The sequence below is a fragment of the Dipodomys spectabilis genome, unplaced genomic scaffold (assembly GCF_019054845.1).
Source record: "Dipodomys spectabilis isolate Male_0828 unplaced genomic scaffold, ASM1905484v1 ptg000241l, whole genome shotgun sequence".
NCBI lineage: Eukaryota > Metazoa > Chordata > Mammalia > Rodentia > Heteromyidae > Dipodomys > Dipodomys spectabilis.
In genome coordinates, this window is record NW_024870918.1 from 6,022,767 (window position 1) to 6,046,048 (window position 23,282).

Genomic DNA, 23,282 nt, shown 5'->3' on the forward strand with positions numbered 1-23,282 from the left:
CTGTAGGAAAAGTCATGTGGAGGGATTGTCCCCGAGACTTACATCTCTTCCAATCAGGTCCTCTTGGTTTTCCACAATTCCCCAGGGGGCAATACCTATGGTACATATCTTCCCTCGAGACTTAGAAGCGTGGTCCTTCAAGGCATCTCCAACATGGCGAATAACACCTAAGAGCAGAGAGAGAAGTAGTCATCTTGTTTATTATGGCCATGCCTTTTCCATTGGTCTACAGCAAGTTGTGACTCCCGCTTCTCCCATGGTTAAGTGAATTGAATATACAACTTGACGCATTTCTGTAAGAACTGCACATTTTTCAGGAGAGACATATGAAATGGTGGCTATAATGCCACATATTTGTCAGAGTTGATATGTACTGTAGCAATTCAGTTTTCATCCTAATTCACATGGAAAAGTCAAAAGCGCTCAATAGTTATAAAAAGAATAAATACAATTCTTAAGGAATGCATAGGGAATCTTTCTCTTAAAAGTATAGTGCTTTGTTAATGTGACCAAGAGTCAACATCTTAACTATGTCCCGAGGGAAAAAAGTACAATATACAATATGATAGTAATCCTGCACTACAGTTTGTAATACACACTGTCTGGTTATACAAATAGTTACTTAGCTCAGATTTTTATTAATCTTAACCAATGTATCTATTTAAAACATATAATATGGAATGCCTAGTTGTAAAGAAAATGTTTGATTCTTATATTGAAAACATATTAAAATGCATAAATAAATCATCTATCCTACAATTCCAATTTCTGTGTGTGCATGTCCAAGTGTATTGTGTGTGAGAGAGGGTGTGTGTATAAACTTGTGCTTGAACTCAGGACTTTACATTATTGCTTGGCTTTTTTGCTCAAAGCGGGCTCTCTACCACTTGAGCTATACTTCCAATTCCTCCACCATTCTCATCTTGTCTCTCATCAATTATAATGCGCTTCTCCCACATATTTAAAAATGAAGGAATTTGGTTTATTTTTAAATAGTAGGAAACCTAACTTGTCATTTCACAAGCCATTCACAGTTACAATTTTTTACCTACAATCTCCCTCTCGATCGATGATTTCTATATAAGACTTGTAAGATACATTTTCTTAAAAAATGTTTCTACTTATCAAAATTCTACCCATTACTTACAGAAAATTCAGACTCAGTGCCATCTTCTATAGAACATTGAGTTGGGCTTGATTTCTTATTCATTTGAATATATTGCAGGCCGTGTATCTTGAATAGCTCAATATATCACATAATATTTCCTATAGTGACTCATAATCACATATAAGGATGTATTTTCCAATAGTTGAAGGCAGGTCAATGTGTATCTCTACTTTCTGTGCTCCAAGAGATAGTGTAGCCTAAATAAGGGCTCAGAACTGCTCTGAACTAACTACAAACAAATCATACCAGCCAACTTAATGATGGGAGAGAATGTTATTTCAATAACTCAATTGTGAAATACAAGATCAAATAGTAAGTCTCATTTTTAATACAAAATGAAACAGTGCGAATGGCTACTAAATCATATTGAGCTACCCTGGCAGTATTGGGAGAGGTCATTTTTCACTTGCTAACTTTTAAATATGAGTACTTCTAAAACAAATCTACAAAAAATGAAGCAAATCAGTGGACATTACTATAAAAATATCAGTCCTAGATAAGAAGTTTAAGTTCCTGGTATGCTCTTGTTGGCCCCAATTTTCCTATTACCTCCTATCTAGTTTTAATATTCATCATTAGAACAGTTCACATTTTGGGCCAGATCAGATAAACTCTTTGGTTTATAGTACTTAAGGTGTAAATTCTTCTTCTGATAGTGAATACATTGTGAGAAAGAACAAAAACAATGTCCCAATCTCCTAAAAATAGAAAACTGATTAGAATTTCTTTTGAACCTTTAGAATCTTTAGGCTGGTGTCCTTGTGTCATAATGCAAAAGACTAAATTCTTACAGGAAAGTGGTTCTTACTTAGTAAAACCTGACTAGTCTTTAGCTTGTAGATAGCTGGTTACTATAGGGTCATCACTAAAGAGGTCACTAAGAAGTTCAATCTAAGATCACGATTAGGGACTGAGTCTGAATTTCACACAGCAATGTCTGCAAATTTTACTGTCAAAGCATGCTTGTGTAGCTATGTTTACGTTGGTCATAAATTCCAGATATGTAGGAAAGTTTGCAGTAAAGATCTCATTCAAACATATAAATGAAACCCATAAACAACATTGAGATAACATGGTATTTAAATCTCAGTGTTCCAGAGTTTTGTTCAGAAAGTCCCACTACAAATGTATCTACCTGTACCTGGATAGTCGTTGAGCCTTGCGACAAGTTTGCATCAACTTACAATTATTATTTGAGTGCTTCTAACAGGAACTTGACTTAGGCTGGGAAATATCCTTATAACGTTCTCAAGAATTCAATCCATTATCTGTTGCATGATAATACTGTTTACACAGTATTCTGTTTACACAGAAGCACTGACTATAAGTGGGTTTGTAAGAACTAATTTGACAGTGTACCTGTATCACAATATAGAAACTCATTCAGCAGATAGGAATATATATATATGTGTGTATATATATATATATATATGTATATATATGTATATGTAGTTTGGAGTGAAGTGTGTCATCCACTGGTAAAGCACTAAGCAGATAACAATCTAGACTTTGCACCACAATTTATGTCTCACATACAAATGGCATTTTCCAAAAAACAAAAAGAAAGAAATTACAGCTATTTGTCACCAAAATGGAAATCTCTCAAAGAGCAGAGGCGTAGCATCCAATTTAAAGCAGAAGTTATTCTTAAAAAAATTATTGGATAGTTATACAACTTGAGCAACTGAAAACATTCTGTGAAATTCCATTAGTTGTGTTTACAAATTCTGCACAGTCAATCTGTTTCTTGTGAGAAATAACTGGGTGGTTATCATTTAGGGAAAAGCAGAAGAGAGATACAGTGAGAGGAATGATAGGGAGGTAAGTGCACATAGGCATTGAGGGAGAGAATAAATAAACCTGGACCCAGAAAATGATTTTAGGCACAACATGCTCAGGGTTTGGGCTTTTCCTCTCTGCCCCACTCCAATTACCTGTGTTCACTCCCCCAGTGAATATCCATGCTCCAGTTGTCATGGCTGCTTTGATGAGTCCCTTTCCGAAGACTTGTTTGAGCTTTGGCTGGAGTTCAAAGTTTTGCAGGCCGCCATGCACAGAGATGAGAAGTTTGGGAAGCTCCAATTGCCATTCCTTAGTCATCAGATGTAGGAGGAGATCAGGTTTCGTATCAAAAGATACTCGCACATACTAGGGAAAGAAAGGCTCTCAATTAGAGAGACAGACAAGGCTGCAGGAGGCTGGTGTTCTTTTCAGATTGCAGTGTGTGTGTGTGTGTGTGTGTGTGTGTGTGTGTGTGTGTGTGTGTGTGTGTGTCCCTAGTTGAGTAAAATGTCTCATGTGAAATCAGATAGTTTAGAAAGGGGCGCTCATTTCCTTACCAGATAAGTTATAGAAGACAAGGAGATTAAACACTTGTAAAGGTTTCCTTGAAATATCTGTAAGCTTGACATTCACTAAACTTAAAAAAAAGTTTGATTTTCTAAAGTGTAGTTTGAGCACAATTTTCCTAGAATTAGTTCTTTGCCCAAAAGTCATTATATTACTATTTTACTACTACTGAAATTTATGGAAAGGTTCATATGTCTCTAATGCTCTGAATGGGAGCCAACTTTGGAAGTAAACTAGAGGCAGGTATAATTGTGTTTTCATGTTTTTGTGATTCTATTATTTTGAGAGGTTATGAAAGATTCTATCATAACAGCAAGTTATAGTTAATTCTCTTACAAACGCATCACAGATCTGTTATATTTTCAAGATAAGTGACAAGAAGCATGGCAATAGTTCCTACAGAATAATTGGGAAATTCATGTTTACAGCAAAAATCAAGATTTTACTACATGCAACAGGAAGTAAAATTACTAGACTATATAAGTGAGATGCTTTAGATACAATATATAGAATCATGTGCATACTCATTTAAGTCTTAGATTAATTGCATAAATCCTTGTGTTTCTAGCCACACATAACTAGATATTAGCCAAAAAGTCAAAGGTCATCTGAAACACATTATTGAAATAACATAGAAAGAAGGAATATTCAATTCCCAAATAAAACAGAGCTGGAATCCCAAGAGCATGTAATACCAAGCAGGGTTGGCCTGAAGGTCTCTCTTAAACCCTGCAGACCTCGAACATCTCATTTAATGGCCTTGTGCTGATAAAGGAGTTCAATAGAAGGAAGCTGGTGCTCTGGAAAGAACTGCACTTTGAAGCACAAGGAAGAAAACAATATGCAACTGCACACAAGACTGGCAACAAAGCCTGTCTACCTCAACCATCCCTCTGAAAGAATGGGAAACAACTCCCTTATGATTATTTTAAGACATGAATGCCTTTCACACAGGTTTTACTCCTCTTGGACACTGCCAATGTGGTTTGAGGTGTGTCAAGCAGAGTATTCATGTACACAGTCTGATTGAGTAATGGCTTTTGTTAACTGGCAGAAGACAATGCCAGTCTTCTGGGGGAGGGGTGTGTCAGTACACATCCCATTGCCCCATGGGAAAATAAACATGCCATAGTAACCAAGTAAAACATTAGAGAAGAAAATCAAGCTGAGCACTAGTGGTTCATGCCTATAATCTCAGCCACTCAGGAGGCTTAGTTCTGGGGATTGCAGTTCAAAGCCCGCTGGAGGAGAAAAGTCCATGAGACTCTTACCTCCAATTAACCACCGGAAAACCAGAAGTGGCACTGTGGTTCAAAGTAGTAAAGTGCTAGTCTTGAGTGAAGTAAAACTCCCAGGCCCTGAGTTAAAGCCTCATGACCAACAAAAAAAATAAGATAAAATAAAATAAAAATAAATTAAATAAATAAAATCACAAATCACACAAAGAAATAACGCACCATAAATGAGAACCAGAGGAAATAACATAGAACAGAGTAAGATCTTCCTCTACAATGTTGAAATGATCTCAGAATACAAAAACCATATTTAATACATCAAAATGAATTCAGGTGAGTGGGTGAGAGAAAGGAACAAAGAGCAAAAAGGTATGCCTATGTCCATTTGAAAAAGTCAAGTAGAATTTATTTTTTAAAGAAAACACCCTAAAATGTGAAAACTCCAATGGACAAATGACAGAACTGACACATTGACAATCGTTTCAGGAAATAAACCAATGCATGGTGACAAACAAAGGACGAGAAGCCATAAAAGAAAAGTAAAGAGGAGGAAGAGAAAATCAGAACGTTAGGCAAAAACAAAAGAAATAACGAGGCGATGGCAAGACTTGAAGAGATAAAGGTGGAGTGTTGCTCAGAAATATTCCAGGATACTAATTCTCATGTCTAGGAAGCTCAATAAATCTTAAGCACAGACACATCACAGATAACGCTAGAGTGTTTAGGGGTGGGGTGGATATCTATCCTCTAAAAGAGGTAAAAGGATCACTTTAAAGAAGCAGTCATTAAACAGAAGGCCTGTTCCACAACGGTAGCATTGAATGTCCAACTGTGTCTTCAATGTGACAAGACAACAAACCCACAGTCTAGTGCTGGATAATACAGTATATAAATTAGATAGAAATAACCCAGCTTATAGTATTCTTAGGTCTATATGTTGCAGGAGTGAGGAAAGTTTTGATTAACTGTGGACCAATAATTGGTCTATTCTCTTTTTTTTCCACTTAGTATCTGAGATTGTATGAACACACAGTATGCCACATATATTTGACAGTAAACATTTTTATAAGTAAGAGCACACAGTAAAATGGTGATTTAAAAAGTACTCTATAATAAATACATAAACCAGTAACGCAGTCATTTACTACAGTATTATGTACTGTACAAATTATAATGTGCAGCCAGGCATCAGTAGCTCATGCCTGCAATCCTAGCTACTCAGGAGGCTGAGATCTGAGGATCACAGTTTGAAGCCAGCCTGGGCAGGAAAGACATGAGATTGTTATCTCTAATTATCCACTGGAAAACCCAAAGGGAAGCTGTGGCTCTAAGTGGTAGAGTGCTAGCCTTGAGCAAAAGAGCTCGGGGACAGTGCTCAGGCCCTGAGTTCAAGCCCCATTACAATAAAAAAGTATGTTACATATTTATAGGACTGGCAGTGCAGTAGGTTTGTTTCTGAAGCAATACCACCACAAACATGAGCACTGTGTCTTATTACAACCGTTAGACTTTGATAATGTCACTACCTTATCAGTTCCATTATCCTTGGGGACCACGATTGTATATGTGTAGCCCATTGTTGACCAAAAGGATGATAACATATGACCATGTGTGCTCAGGGCACATATATGCTGCGTTGCTTCCATGTCCCATCTCACGTACTTCAACAATAAAGACACTGATAGCATCCACATTTTACCAGTGGGGCCCAAAAGATCCACCAAGTATTCAAGTTCATGTTGCTAGTAAAGGGAAGGGAGAGGAGCATTCACAATGAGGGCCGACACCAGAGTCCTTTTTTCTGAACTTTGAAAATATAAATACTTCTTTCTCTGTCCTTCTCTTCCTTTACCTATAACTAATTAGTTTCCTACACCTTATCATCCATTCCTTAAAATATTGTTTTTCCCACCAGGCCTTTCTCTGTGTTCTTCAGCTGCCATTTGAGCTACACACTCTCCTTTAAGTATATCAGTTTGGATTGTGACCATTGCCTCTACTGTTTCTCTGGCCCTGAGCTACTCTATCGACACCAACAGGCAGACTTCTTTCGCCAGTCCCTTTTGTGATCATATTATGTCTTAATTGGAAACATCAGGACATAAAACGTCTCATGCTGCAGTTAGGGATTATCTCTAATTTGTCCTTACTGAGAAGTTTGTGGGTTTTTTTTCTCCCTCACTTCTTTGTGCACTCCACTAGCGCTGTTCCCCAAAGTCATGGGTATTAAAGTCGTCTACCTTACCCTGATAGAAATCATTTTCACCTTTCAAAGGCTTTTTCTTCATTCACAATGACTTTTCCTGAAAATGCAAGCCCATGTGAATGCAATGTGACTCTCAATCACACTTAGGGTATTTGTTTTCTGCTTACTTCTTTCGTATATCAGTTGATCTTCCATTTTGCAAAACCTTTGCAGGAGAGACGTTGTTGAACCTGATCTCTCTCTCTCTCTCTCTCTCTCTCTCTCTCTCTCTCTCTCACACACACACACACACACACACACACACATATGTATGCCTTTCAGCATTGACTTTGAAACAGTCACACTTGAATAAAAGAAACTTGGAGGTAGGAATCATGAAGCCATAGAGATAAGCCAATTCTGCCCAGGTTTATAGGAAAGGACACAAAGACCCACAGAAGAGACATGACTAGGATCTCAGAGCTAGTGATCCAATCGTTCATCAGTTACTGAAATCAGACATCTTAGAGATACTGTTCTCACTGAAGGCTCTAGCCTGGGCTTTGTTTTCAACTTTGAATCAGGTCTTAAACACAGGTTCTGATACAATAAGTCTGGGTGGGGTTTGAGGTTCTGTGTGTCTTTCTGCTCCATGGGGGACATGAGGATCAATGAGGATGACTCTTCTCCAGGCCAAATTCCAACTGTGGGTACTATAGTTTGAATATAGTTCAAGTAAGCAAAACCAAGTCTTCATTGCAACAGTACTGAGAAGTAGAGCTCTTAAGAAGTGATAGGAACCAACACAGATGCCCCTCAATGGATGAATGGATCAAGAAAATGTGGTACATATACACAATGGGATTCTATGTTTCCATCAGAAAGAATAACTTCGTTCCATTCATAAGGAAATGGAAAGACTTGGAAAAAATTATATGAAGTGAAGTAAGCCAGGCCCAAAGAAAAGCAGGACATACAATTTCCCTAATTTGTAAAAACGAGAAAATGAATATGATATTCATATGATATGAATATGAGCTCAACAAACCAAGTTCTCAGTGCAAAAGACTATATAATGAAGCATATTAATACGAACTACAACTTATGGAAACAAGAGGTTTTCATTAGAGACTGTATATAGTTCATTCTTTTTTTCTCTATTGTTTTTTCTTCATTTCTCTTAAGTTTTTGTACATCGTGTTTTGCATAATAGACAATGCAATACGTGAAAGGGAAAAGAATCACAGAAACAGCAGAACACCGATGAGCCACAGCAACATTGATACTCACTTGACATTGTTGGATATGAACATTACATCTTAGCCAAGGAGAAGGAGGGGTAAGTGGGAGATAAAGAGGGTAACAATGATTAAAAACAAATGTACTTACTGCCTTACTTATGTAACTGTAATGGGGGGGCAGCTCATCACCTTTTCAATTAAAAAAAGATAAATGTATGCAAGTTAATAAAGCTAAAAACGTGATTAGGTCAGAAAGATTCTACCTTCCTCATTGAATTCACGCTGTTATTAAAAGAGTGAATTCCTAATAAAAGGATGAGTATGCCTTCCCTTCCCCCTCCCCTCTATCTGTGAGTATGTGTGCGTATATGGATACACCAGTATGCACACATGTATCCGTACCACCTTCTGCAGTGGGTTGAGTCAGTAAGATGACCCTAGCCAGCAGTAACCCTCCACGTCTTAGATTTCATAGCTTCCAGAACTGTGAGAAACGAATGTGTTTTTTATTTTAAAAATACTCATCCTTAAGTACTTGGTTAGAGAAGTAAAAAACAACACAAACGAAAATAGAAAACCCACCAAGACAATGTGTCTGATATTTACTACCAGTCCGAATGGAAGAAAATAACCCACAATATTTTACCTGAAAATCAAAATGAAGAGGGGGAAAATATTGGATAAATGAGGTCACAATACATATAATTCTTTTATATATGCGATTGACAAGCTCTTCAGCATGTCACCACTAACCTAAAGCCTTTTGGTGAGAACTTATTTATATTACTCAGAACATAGGATTAACGTGGGCTACACCTAACTATCCAGAAGATGGCAAAGCTGACATATAATGAGCAGCCTTGTCCCTTTGATGCTGTGATTAATATGCTTTTCTCTTGAGGAATAAAAAAATAAAGGAGAGAAAAACTGGGAGAAATCAAGGGTAGAAATGACATTGTCCCAAAATAAATGTATACTTGACCTGACTTATATAACTATAACCCTTTTGTACATCCCCTTTATAATAGCAATAAAAATAAAAGAACAGAGCATTTAAATGAATCAATTTGTTATTTTTTTCTCCTTTTTAGTCATTACTATTTAGCAACTCATGTAAATTATTTCAGGGGTAAAAGCGTCATTAAAACCAGGAATGAAATATTTTGAGGTTATCTGAAGATGTCAATGTGTGTGTGTGTGTGTGCATGTGTGCGTGCATGCGCACGCGTTGGTCCCCAAGTTTGAACTCAAGGCCTGAGTGCTGTCCCTGAGCTTTTTTTTTGCCTAAAGCTAAAACTCTACCACTTAACTCACAGCTCTGCTTCCATCTTGGTGGGTAAGTGGAGATAAGAGTCTCATAGACTTCCTTGCCTGGGATGGCTTTGGACTGTGATCCTCGGATCTTAGCCTCCTGAGTAGCTAGAATTACGAGACATGAGACACCAGTGCCCAGCAAGATTTCAAATTTTAAATCATATTATTAAAGATGTTAGCTTATAAAATATCTCATACACATAATGGCATAATTATAGTATCACAATATTCAGTAAGTTTCCTAGGTGTTTATAACTATTACCTCATGCACTAAATCATCAACAGCTGCGTGCTCATACATGGTTGGGTAGAGGGTAATTAATCAATTTCTGTTACATGGTCAATGCAAGTTGAAATCTTAAGTTATTTTGGCTATCAAGATAAGCTATTTTGCCTGTCTACTTGTGAGCCCATTGATTGCTAAGAGATTATTTTTTCCACATAACAAGAAGACTTCTGATCGTGTCTATTATATGTGGTCACCTGGGAATTACTCTGACATGGCACGCCCATTTAGAGGTTTCCCTGACCTTTGCAGTAGCACCTATCAGCATCAGCTATGGATAATGTAATCATTTGGCCAACATCAGCATCAATCCTGTTAAATGGGGATTGACTCTGATCACATCACACACACACCAAAAAAACTACAAAAATTAAATTGTGGAAAGTGCATGGCCAAAAAAAAAAAGGAAGTTGAACAAAGACTAAATTCAGTATTGCAAGTTCACATTTATGTTTTCTGTAAACTGGCCCAAATAAGTTGCCTTTCACTCCTTAACTATTGTACTTCTCAAAATAACCTTCATTCCTCCAGTGGAGGTATTATGTGTATGAGTGACTAGTGTAAGTATTTATAAAAGTACTTGTTCTGAGCTACCTAATACTCTCTTTACTACATGCTTTTAGACTCCCCAATTTATCATCTTAATGGAGAAGCTGAGCTCAAATAAGTTTACCCATGCCAGGAATTATGTATCTTTAATCTTTTCTATTAGTACATTTATTAGGCAGCAGGATGCTTGCATCTAAAGGTTGGATGACATTTAAGCCTAGCTGGAATTGCATTATTCCATATCTTAGGTGCTATGGAAGGTGGCGTTGTTTTTGAGAAAAAAAATGCACTTTGATTCCCCAAATGAAGGGGAATTAAATTCTGTATATTAAGCTATCCTTAGAAATAAATTAAGCAATCTCAGATATTTAGTTATAACAGCATGTAAAAGCATGAAGATAATGTGGCAGGTATTTGCTATTGGCCCAAATAGAGTTTTTTAAAAGTCCTAATATTTTACATGAACACAAAAACAGGAAAAATACTGGAGGAATGAGTCTTTAATAAATATAAAAATATAGTAACTGACCAATTATTAAAAAAATCATTCATCTAAAGTTTGTCTTCCACCAGATTGTGTCTCATGCCTATAATCCTAGTAACTCAGCAGTTTGAGATTTGAGGATTGTGCTTCGAAGACATCCTAGGCAAAAACATTCCCCTTGAGACTCTTATCTGAAATTAACCACCAGGAAACTGGAAGTGGTGCTGTGGCTCAAAATGGTAGAGTGCTAGCCTTGAACAAAAAGAGCTTAAGGACAGCACCCAGGCCCTGAATTCAAAGCCCACAACTTTCATTTGAATAGCAGAGGGCTTTGGTAAGTCTGGAGGTTTTATTCAGCCTACAGCATGAACAGGAGATGTTCCTGCAATTCCCCACAAAATCATCACTAGGAATGTTATTGCTCACTTATCAATGTGACTGCAGATCACAGAGGTGTCACCATCGGCAGAAAGTGCCCTTTGCCTTCCGTTCATTACATCCACAGTGAGCATAGGCTGCTGTGAGCACTTGGAACCGATGGGGCTATTCCTTTAGAAAATAAAAAACAAAAACCATTGGCATTCTGAACCTGAGCTTTTGTGGAGCTCTTTGGCTCGGGTAATTTGTCAGTCACCCTTTGAGCCTGAAATTTTATCCATGTAACTTTGTCCAAACTGTTGTAATGAAAATGTTTTCATGAACCTGGAAAGGAGCTGTGGAATAATAAATCTGGCTACACGCTTGGCAACGTGAACTGAAAAGTTCTGTCCTTACACTACAGAGACATCATTAATTTTTAGAAATAAACACTTGGTATTTATTAAGTAGTCTTTGTCCTCAGTAATGGACATGACATTGCTAAATCTACTTTCACAGTGTTGTTAATGTCTTTCTTTCAGGTCTCTAGTGGGAAATATGCCAAGTCTGTTTTCTGTTGAGAAATATGACAAACATCATTTCATTTTTGTTTTAATTCTTTGCAGCCACATTGAAGGGGGGGCATTTGTAATTAAAGCTATGGCCAAACAGAATATGTCATACCGCTGAGATAATTCTGCTGATACCGGCTTTCCATATCCATAGAGCCTTTTGTTTTGCAGCCAGGGTTTAATGCTTATGATGGCTTAACAGATATAAAATCTACCTAGAAAGAAAATATTTGGAATTGTCTTCACTGTTATTAAATTCTCAGTTTGATGATCCACAAGACTTGGGAAGTGAACCTGCCATATTGTTTTCGCAATTTCCCAGTGGTAGGTAAGAGCTACTTCTAGAGATGCTAAGAACTCAGAGGTAGAGATTCAAAAGTAATATGAAACTTCACTAAGCATATGAGCAGGTCAGAGGAGTTAAGGCTATGAAATTTCTTCCAGAATTATTTAGCATTCTTTTCCTAGAGCTAAGGAGAGGGAATAGGTTCTTGGAGGAAGGCTAGATTTTCCATGTTGAATTCATCCGATTAGGATTGGAAAGATAAGCGACATACCCTAGTTTCAATCTCCATTTCATATCCAAAGACACTACCAATTTGTGGTCTTGAGATTATAAAATGGGGAATTTTCAAAAAATCAGTAGAATAATTACAACACATCCCAGAAGCTGCACTATGCTCATGTAAAACCGCTCGGTTAGCAATCTGGTGATTGGCTTTAAAAAAAAATGTGTGTGAGGGAGGGTTTATTTAATTTCCTATTTGGTATATGCCAATCAGTGATTTCCAGATCAAATTTGCAGAATGCAAAGATGGACAATTTTTGCATCTCAGTGGATGCTGACCTCCTCCTTCCCTTTATGCGTCCTCTCCCCACCCACAATGGTTAGAGGAAGCCTTTCCCTGTGACACTCAATAGTGAGAGCTTTCAGTGTGAAAATGAGGCCTAAGGATAATTATCTAAATTATATGCAAACTATAATAAGGGGCTCAACCTGATCTAATAAGCAGTAAATAGCTAGGGAAAACCTGAAGAGAATTATGTGGATTCCTTGAGAGGTTTAAATACACGTCCTTAATTAGGTTTATTCGTACAGGGCCTACAAGTCAGCTCAGCATTAATTAGGAGAGGTGATTAGTAAGCAAATAAGACAGAGTCTGTATTCAAGCTCAGCAATGCTTCCTTCTAAATAAATGCATGGTAACCCAGATGAAGGAGCATCTTTGAGGAACCACATGACATCTGTTCACAGAGTCATCTTGCTGCTCTCTGACATTTTAGGAAAGGTCATGAGGTGTCCTAATGAAATGCCATGTCCTGGGGTAATACAGGGACTGTCTTTGGGGGCTAGGGCTGGAATCTGCTAGGATGCAGCTTGGTATTGGAAGAGAGTTCAGAATTCTTTCTCTCAGTATCTTGAAACTCCCTGAGGTTCATGACTTCTGTCTGAAATGTGCTCTGGGGCTTGCCAAGTGTGGAAACTGAGGCTCCAACACCACAACGTACTTGGGAAATGGCTCTATAAACCTAAGATGTAACTTTTTGTTGTTGTTTTTGGTTGTGGGGCTCGAACTTAGGGCCTGGGTGCTGTCCTTGAGTCTCTTTGTGCTCAAGGGTAGCATTATACCACTCAAGCTACAGCGTCACTTCCACTTTTTGAGGGGTTAATTGGAGGTAAGTCTCAAATGAACTTTTCTGCCCAGGCTGGCTTTGAACCATGATTCCCAGAACTCAGCCTCCTGAGTAGCTAGGATTACAGGTGAGAGTCACTGAGCTCCTTCTTAGATGTAATTTTACAAAGACCTCTCTCGGCTCCCAGCTTTTGATTCAATGAACCTCACCAAGCAGAACTGATTGGATGCTTTTACTCCAAAATTTCAAGGCCTCTTTGAAAGAACTAGAAATGTAATAGGAATTAGCTACCTTTCAGTGACCTGCTTGTGTCTTCCTCTTCCGCCTCCAAATGGCTATTATCTGCTGTAGACACCTATGAGAAGTTGGGTCCTAGGAAATTGGGTTCTAGAAGTTTGTTGTTAAATAATTGTGTGACACTGAGAAAATAATTGAATATCTTGGGCCTCCAGTTGCCTCATGTAGATTGGGATAATTAGTATTTTTTTAAGCCTAGCTGGGCACTGCCAATAACCTTAGTAACTTTCAAAACCATTAGGAGTCTTAAATGTCATTGGTGATGTTCTCCTAAATTACTCAAAGCTGCCAAATTGGACAAACATTGCATGCAATCCCTTGAGTATCTTTAGTGCTAAAGGTCTGACATGTTGCTTTCCTGCCCACATTACAGTTCAGATGCCCCAGTATTTCTGCCCAGGATGATTTCATTAACACATGCCTTCTTTCAACTATTGCATCCTCTACCCAAACTCCTATAATCTACTGCATACTATGTGTACTGTTCCCTGTCCATTTGACAGCCACAGGTTTCACCTTGGGGTGGTTGTAGGACAAAAGTTATGTTACATTTTACTTTAAAGAAATTAATAGGAGTCTGTCTGTCTATAGAATTTCTCAACTACTTTGTTAAAATCATTTCAACTTGAAACCAGGCACTGGTGGCTCACGTCTGTAACCCTAGCTACTCAGGAGACCTGTGCAGAAAAGTCTGTGAGACTCATCGCCAATAAATGCTACTCAGAAAAAGCTGGAAGTGGCAATGGTGGCTCAAGTGGTAGAGTGCTAGCCTTGAGCAAAAGAAGCTCAGGGACAGGGCCCAGGCCCCAAGTTCAAGCCCCAAGACAGGCAAACAAGCAAACAAAAAAATCATTTCAACCCCAAGACTTGTCAGAGCAAGGGATCAAAGGTACATTAGGTGAGAATAACTAAATATGCCTTGCCTGGGTAAATGCTGAGCTCTTTTTTGGCTGCTGATTCCCTCTACAAAAACTGCATGCCAGTTTTCCCAGGAGGATAAGAGACAAAAAAAGTTTACAAGTTGGCACTAAACCATTTACCCTGCTTTATAAAACCAGACTTCTGACATCTGCAAAACTCTGTTTCTTTGTCTAGAAATGGGAATCAGAATAGCAGATGGAGAAGTTTTCAATGGGGACAAAGTATTCATTTGTGTCTGGTTGAATAGCTAGCTGGGACTTCTACTTGCTAAACATCCACTAACAAAAAGAAATAGAAGAAGAAAGAAAAAAAAACGAATTTTCATTTTTCTGATTAGTTTCACAAAGAAAAGGTTTGCTCAGAGAGTGACTACCTATGTATCTTAGAGTTAGTAAAGCACTCTTTGTAGAGGTAATACCAAGAACAAATGTTTATGTAATTTTAACACCAATATATACTGTTCTAAACACTTAATGTATACTAACTTATTTAATTCTTCAGACTGCCCTATGAAGCATAGGAATTACTACCCTCCTTTTTACAGATGAAGAAACTGAGGCATAAGGTAAGTAAACTGGACAGTTACACAGATGGTAAATGAGAGAGCCAGGATATTAATAAAACACAATGTGGCTTCAGACTCAAAGGTCAATCCTTGGGCTATGGAAGTGTATAAAAATAAATATTTAATGTTCAAAGATAATATAGCAATACCTATACACCTAAATGAATAGCCTTGATTTCTTTGAATTTCCTCTTTTATGAATATCCATTCTGTTTTTTTCTATTTCAGAGCCTAACACAAATTATGATGATTAGAGTAACAATAACACAATATAAATTAGTTTAAATTTATGTAGTATCCAGCACTGTGTATGTCACTGTTTTATACATGTCATCACATTTAGTGCTTTTGAATGAGAGTATCAACAATGAATTCTACTGAGTAGGTTGAATTACCAAGAGTAAAAAAAAATCAAGTAACTTTTGCCAGGTCATATACATTTATTTGATACTCTTGAATGAACTTGGTCTGCCTGGATTCAGAACTATTCTCATCACTAGTGAACTAATCATCTATTCTTAGAAACTTTTAATGGTGGGGAATATGACTGGACTTGTAAAAACTGGCTGAAGTCATCTGTGATTGGCTATACGTTTTATGAATTGCAGGTACTTGAGATCAATTTTCAGTTAAAATGATCATCTGGCCAAAGTACAGATGGCTTGTCTTCTGTGATTTATAGGTTATCTGAAGGCAAGCCACAAAAAGCAAACCAATTCATGTGAAGACAATGGCACCCTATGGTAGCCTAGACTCTCGAGTGACTGGCTTCACAGGACACTCTTAGGAATGTTATTCCATATTTGACAGTGAAGGTTAGCATTGAAAATTATGGCCAGAGGCTTCCCACATGCCTTCTGGCTACAGCAGCTACAACTACCATTCACCACCCTGCTAAGGTGGTGGATTTCAAGTTCTGTCATGATGATCATCCAATTAGCCACTTCCACACTTGTAGCACTTCAGTCCCATCCTATGAGTGGGGATTGTGCTGCCCGAAGGACCTTCAGTGACCTTATATATACAAAAACATCCCTTAAGTGGGTAGGAAATCTGACCATCTCCGTTTCCCTTAGTTCTGTATAGGACAAGACTCACTAACCTATTCTTTGTTTTTCACCATTCTGAAGGTGACACATGGTAGCATCCCTTTCTTTCTAATATATAGTTCAAATTTAATAGGTATATAGGTTTTAATTTAACATATAGCTCGAAATTAATTTTCCAAGGAAAAATTGTGAGAATAACTCAGTCACCATTCTTAGTAAGGAAATTAAATTACCGTGTTAGGGGAGTGGGAAGAGGAGAGGAGAGGAGAGAGGAGGAGAAAAGAGAAGAGAAGAGAGGCGGCACCAATGCACATTTTTAGACTAACATGTGTGAGGTGTCTTCCTTGAGTTTTTCAGGATGCTGTTTTCAGCAGAATTTCCTGTCCAAAGTCAGAACACTCTAGGGTTCCTATGCAATGTTACCTCCTACGGCTCTTCCCTCACCTAGCTCTCTCTACCAGAACCAAGTGTGTTGTGTTATACAACTTCCAGAAGTTTGGAAGTATCTTCCATACCTTATTGCTTTCAATATATGTCAGCCAAATAGAGAGTGGTCCATGATTTTTACCGAAATGTAGAAGTAAAAACTCCTACAAGTAAAATTTGTGTGTGTGTGTGTGTGTGTGTGTGTGTATAATTACACATATTAAAGCCTCCATAAAAGAAATTCTCTTCCTATACAAACTTCTGTTAGGAACAGCTGCTCAGATCAATAGCATTCTGTATGGATGGCAGGCTATCTCTTAGAATCAGAAAGGAAATAGGCTGTGATGATCATTTTCACCTTGAATCAAGATAAATGGTAGACATGAACAGGACAAATAGAAACCTAAGAGCAACATTATTTTTACTAAAGCAAGGAAAATAGATTTAGGAAAAACAGATCTAAATGGATGAGACATGGGAAATAACATCATAAATAAGGATTAACTATAGAAAATGAACCAGACACACACATGCAGTACCACCTGGACTCTCTTAGATGTGGCTGCTAGAAGATGGGTGTGGCATGGTGATGGATAAGAGGCCAGGAAGGCTGTATATGAGGGAATAGGTAAAGAGAGTTGCACTTGATGAAGGCATAGTGAATGTATGTATGGAAATATCTCACCACACCCCATTACTATGTATAATTAATAGCTGTTAATAAAAATGGATTTGTCATACTCTTAATTATAACAGTTACTATGTCTGATCTCATTAAGAAGTCCTAGAAGGAAGACTTTCTTTCTGCTCATTGTGGAATAAAAGGTTAGGCATACAAGGCAAGGTCACCCCACCAGTTAGTGGCATAGTTGAGGATGGGCCTGGACAGTAAGTCGCAGGCTCTTGGCCACTCTGATGGATGTGAGATCGCCTTTGGAAATGAATGGTGGGCTGTCTGATTACCATGGCTTTGTTGGAATGGCCACCTCCTTGGAACTCAATGGTTCCAAAAGCGTCCGTCGGGCTGAGCTGAGTGTGCTTGCTGATGGACCACTTCTCAGACTGAGTGTCATTTCGGGAGAGGCGACTTTCATTTTTCTCATTCTGAAGCACAGAGATACTGGGAGTGAGTCCGACATGTTGGCCTATTAGACGCCCACAGCAACACCTATAACATAAGAGGTTAAAAACATGAACCCTTTGTGTGAACACTACTGGAACTCACACTTCAGGTAATCAGCTGTAGAAATCTACAATCTGTCTTGACCCATTTTAGTCACTTCTCAGACACAGGCTGCTGTATCTCATAAATAGTGAACTCAGGAACTTCTTCCCTCCAACTCTCCATTAGCTATGTAAGCTACAATAAGGCCCTTTGACCTCCTTCCACAGCTTTTTCAGCTGCATTGTTGGGAATTGGATACTTGTGAACAAAAGTTGTCTAGATTTTTCTTTTTCTCACTCTTTCCATCAATCAACTGCTGCCTGAAGGACACTGAACACTTTGAGGGGAGAACTTTAATATGCACATTTAAATGAGGAAATCTCACTTATATGTGAGTCGTAACTTAACTTGTCTCTCCTCAATTGGCATTTGCTGTCAACTATCCAATTCTGAGAATAAAAAAAAATCCATAAGCTTATGCGATCTTGGAATAAAAATGAAAAAGTATTCAGAATATATTTGAGAACTTAAAATTTGCATCTTCTATCATAAAAATTCCTTTATATATTACTACTACCAAGTATTACAGATATTGGTAATGGTAGATATATAACTATCTTTTTAAAAACACTAATAATTTAGTATCTATTTAATGATGAAATACTGTAGGTTTGGAGGTTAGATAATTTGTCCAAGATCATACAGCTGGTCAGGATAATTGTCTAAACCATATTTTAAATTGCTTTATGGTATTTCCCCTCATAGAGTTATTTCCTGATGTAGATGGGCTAAGTTATCCCCAATGATTACCATTTTATATAGTATTGATCTTCAGGAAGGTAAGTAAAGTATGTAAGAAGATGTGCAGAGGAATTTAAAGTGCTGCAGTGTCTTCAGTAATCTGCTAGGCTTCTTTAATCTAGTCTACCTTTTTTTTTCTCTGTAGTAGAGCATACTGGTACAAACTAATGGAGCCTGATGCTGGTAGTTCACATCTACAATCCTAGCTACATAGGAGACTAGGATAGAAATGATCATGGTCTGAGGTCAGCTAGCCATACATGTGACACCCCCTCTGAACCAATAGCTGGGCACAGTGGTTCATGCCTGTCAGCCCAGCTGAGTAGAAGGCTAAAACTTGGAGGACTGTGGTTCTAGGCCAGCCCAGGCAGAAAAGTTTGTGAGACTCTATCTCAATGGAAAGAATCTGGGCATGATGGCGAACACCTGTCATCCAAGCTATGACAGCAAACATAAAGCAAGCAGATTATAGTCCAGGTACATGCTTAGGAAGAAAGTGAAATATGATTTTAAAAATGACCAGTACAAAGAAAAAGTGCTGGTGGTATGGTTCAATGGTGGTATATCTACTTAGTAAACACAAGGTTGTAAGTTCAAACCCCAGTACCTGGACCCTCAAAAAACCATAACCACCATCAATAAACTAAGCATTTTGGTAAAATATTTTAAGAAAACAATGTCAGGGTTGGGAAGGTGGCTGAGTGGTAGAGTGCTTGCCTTGCATGCATGAGGCCTTAGGTTTGATTCCTCAGCACCACATAAGCAGAAAAAGCCAGAAGTGGCGCTGTGGCTCAAGTGGTAGAGCGCAAGCCTTGAGCTGAAGAGCTGAGGGACAGTGCCCAGGCCCAGAATTCAGGCCCCACAACTGACAAAGAAAGGAAGAAAGGAAGAAAGAAAGAAAGAAAGAAAGAAGGAAAGAAATAAAGAAGGAAAGAAAGAAAGAAAGAGAAAGAAAGAAAGAAAACAATGTCAAAACCATAATAAGACTCATTATTATATGCAGTGATTAGCTGCTTCTGCAGTGAAAGAATGTACAGGCTTTGGGGCTAATTGTTAACTGTAGGCATGAAATATGAAATATTATGTTATATGTAATATATAAAATATTTAATACCTATTCATATATAATATAATAGATAAGTGTATGCCTCAAATGTGTCCTGCAGTAATGAAAAATTAAAGATGTTTCATTTGACCATGGTTTTCTTCTAATGGTAGTAACTGCCATTGCAGTTTCTCCCTATAATTGCTAGTACATTAGATAGTAATGTATAATTACTTGACACATTAGAGACAATAATATTACCTATGGGGGTCTTTGGTGCTGGGTATGATGTGAACACATTCTCTTTTATAAAATGCTCTTTCTATCCAGGATTTCTGAGCCTGAAAAGAGAGAGAGATAAAAGAAAGGTCAGTATAAGCTTTGAATATGAGTAGGAAGCAAAATTTCATAATCATATAATAAAGTAGAATATGATAAAAATTATGATTGTTTCACACATTTATATTACATAAATAAAAAACCAATGACTCATGGAATCTAATTTGGTTGCTGTTATAATAATATTGAGAATTAAAGGAAATAGCCAGGCTAAAAGTATTACTGGTGGATTTTTGTTTGTAGTGCTAAGAATTGAACCCACAGCCTCACATATGCTAGGCAAGTGCTCTTATCACTGAATAGTCTGTATTCCCAGACCATAGTAACGATAGTTGAAGACAAGAAGTACAACACAGATTACAGGGACAATTAATTTGGAGGGACAGAATTTGCTTCTGACCTTATACAAATATTCAGTGGTAAGCACAAATGCATTTAAATAATGAAGTTTTTGTGGCTTCCATTAGATTTTCCTTAATGATGGAAAAGAAAAATGATGGAGGAAATTATATAATTCAAAAGCCCAAACCATCACCATGCTTTTGTAAATTACTAATGCTTAAAAAGAGAGGAGGAGAAAGGAAACAAAAACATAAGGAAGATGAATGTCTTCCTCTTTGTCCCAAAGTTCATAGAAATGCCTTTAGAAGGAAATAAGGCAGCACTTCCTTTGGGTCTTTTCTCTTGCATCATGCCATTTAAGCACATTTAGCAGATACAGCTTCTTAGAATGGGTATATTCATGACTGTCCATCCAGAAATACTGGCTCTGAGATTAAGTTTCCAATGGACAAAGGTTATTCTAGCAAACTCTAAGATCTTTGTTCCAAAGCATCACTCTACATTTTTCTCTGCTACCAGCACTGGAAATAATAGAGAAGTCTTTCAGAAAACCCAATAAGCTACTCCGAATATTTCTTTGCTAGGCATTTAAGGTGCAAGTTACAGCATGTGATCATCTCTCTAATCTAATATCAGGTCTTAATTCATATGCTTAACACAAAACCAACTGAGTGGTTTCATTTGGCCTGTTTCAATCACTGGTGTGAACAGTTTCCAGCCTGTTTGATGCCTGTTCCTAGTCTTGATTTGGCCTAGTACACCAAGGTTTATCATTGGCTGTATGAAGTTGGGTTTGACTTCACTCACTCAGTCTGGTACTGTTGAAGTTGGCAAGAGTGGGTTGCAGCAATGGCAGTCATTTCTGAATAACTGGGATGGTGAACAGTTTACAAGTGTCAACAAGGGGTATGGTAGAGGGCCACCAAAAACCTAATCATGTTTGGGTGATGATCACAAGTGGCTCATATGATTTCTGAATGTTTGTATATTGCCAACACAAAAAGGCACACACAAGGTCTCAGAGACCTCAGGTGTAGGTGGACCCCTGTTACAAAGGTAACACTAGGAGTGTTGTTTGCCAGCTGGTCACAAAAGTGTCTGTTGTCATACTTCACTTAATATAATTTTTTCCAAGTCTTTCCATTTCCTAACAAATGGGGCAATGTCATTCTTTCTGATGGAGGCATAGAATTCCATTGTGTATATATACCACATTTTCTTGATCCATTCATCTACTGAGGGGGATCTATCTTAGCTATGGCAAATAATGCTGCAATAAACATAGTTTTGCTGGTAGCTTTAGAATGGTCTTGTTTGTGATCATTTGGGTAAATGCCCAAAAGTGGGATTGCTGGGTCATAAGCCAGGCCCAAAGAAACATAGGTCCCATGGTTTCCCTGATTTGCAATAACTAGTATATGTCTGAGACAAGCAGAAACAGTCAGATAAGTTGATGTTAGGTGAAATGAACCCCAAGATAAGGACTCAAATGGTTTTTCTTTCTTGCTATTGTTTCTAACATATTTATAAGATGATTTCTTTGTTGTTTTGTATGTCCCTCCCCCACGGTATAACCCCTGTTGTCACTGTATTTGATGTCGGTATAATTTGGGGAGGGGAGGGGAAAAATCAAATTGTTTAAATAGGGATACAGGTGGACCCATTGCAACAATGAGATGTATAAGACGTTAGGTCAAGAAGCGAACTTTACAACTTTGGTTCGGGGAGGGGGGGGTGATGGAGGGCAGGGATGGGAAGGGGAAACAAAGGAAAAGGCAACAATGCTTGATAAGAAATGTACTCAGTACTTTGCTCATGTAATTGTAACCCCTCTGTACAGTCTTTTCACAATAAAAAACACTTATTAAAAAGTAAAAAAAATTAAAAGTAGGAATTACAAAAGCAAAAAAAAAATCCATTGTCAAAGCCTTATCAAAAATGTAGGCAAAAACGGAGCCAAGAAACCAAAACAACAACAACAACAAAAACCATAGTGGCTCCATTTTTGCCACGTAAGTTAGCTTAGCAACAGCGATAACCAGGGTTTATCTTTGTAAAAAGCCTGTATTCATGGGTCAGGATTGTCCCTAGACACTGAATACTTTCATTGATACTATCTCTTGGCAGGAAGATGGTAGAATGTCCCTCCCTGGATATCTGAAACCCATTTCCCTTACACCTCAGGGAGCAGAGAAAAGAGAATAAACTACTATCTTTTTAAATTTTGCTGGCCAGCCTTCAAAAGCATCTGTGAATTTCAGGGCGTGCTGATCAATTTCCCTTGAAAAGCAGTATTGTTGGTAGAACATGAGGACTGGAGTTGGAAAAAGTTGTGTCTGTGGGGCTTTGGGAGATGGAGAACATGACATGAATTCTTTTATCCTCAGATCTCCGATTTTCCCATCTCTAGAAATAGCACCATGGTAATAGATGACATAGTTGTTCTTACCATATTTTGGTTACCATCCTGTTATATCTAGAAATGGGACTGGTCTTGGTCTGATTTTAGTGCTGAGTGGTTGGATGGAGATTCAGGTGTACGTTCTAGGAAGTTCCTGTAGCAATAACCTAGTTTGTCTTTCTTTATATTGGGTAACACAGGGCACCTGGCTGGCCACTACAGAAGGTAGAAAGAAAAGTGACTTCACTTCTCTGAGCCTCTTCTCTAGCATGCCAGCTCCTTAGGGAACTTTAGCTATATGTGTGTGAGAGTGTGTGTGTGGGTGTGTGGGTGTGTGTGTGAGAGAGTGTGTGTGTGAGTGTCAGTCCTGAGGTTTAAACTCAGGCCTGGGTGCTGTCCCTGAGCCCTATTTATTTTTATGCTCGAGGCTAGTGCTCTATCACTTACTGCAGCACCACATCCAGAACTTTCTCCGCCCCCGCCTCGAAAGTTAGTTGAAGATAAAAGTTACACAGACTGGGCTGGGAAGGTGGCTCAGTGGTAGAGTGCTTGCCTT

General features: G+C 38.1%; 1 protein-coding gene across 7 annotated transcripts in view; it reads right to left on the bottom strand.

The window, feature by feature from the left end:
* Positions 1-23,282, bottom strand: part of Trpm3 (transient receptor potential cation channel subfamily M member 3) — a 277,889-nt gene that overhangs the window by 252,097 nt on the left and 2,510 nt on the right. For all 7 annotated transcript variants that reach the window (XM_042699329.1, XM_042699328.1, XM_042699330.1 and 4 more), the window contains exons 2-5: positions 19,906-19,985; positions 17,597-17,801; positions 3,103-3,316; positions 43-167 (exon numbers count right to left, since the gene is read on the bottom strand). In XM_042699329.1, coding sequence (XP_042555263.1) covers positions 43-167; positions 3,103-3,316; positions 17,597-17,599 — 342 coding nt within the window. In that variant the 5' untranslated portion in view covers positions 17,600-17,801; positions 19,906-19,985. The remainder of the gene's footprint in view (positions 1-42; positions 168-3,102; positions 3,317-17,596; positions 17,802-19,905; positions 19,986-23,282) is intronic.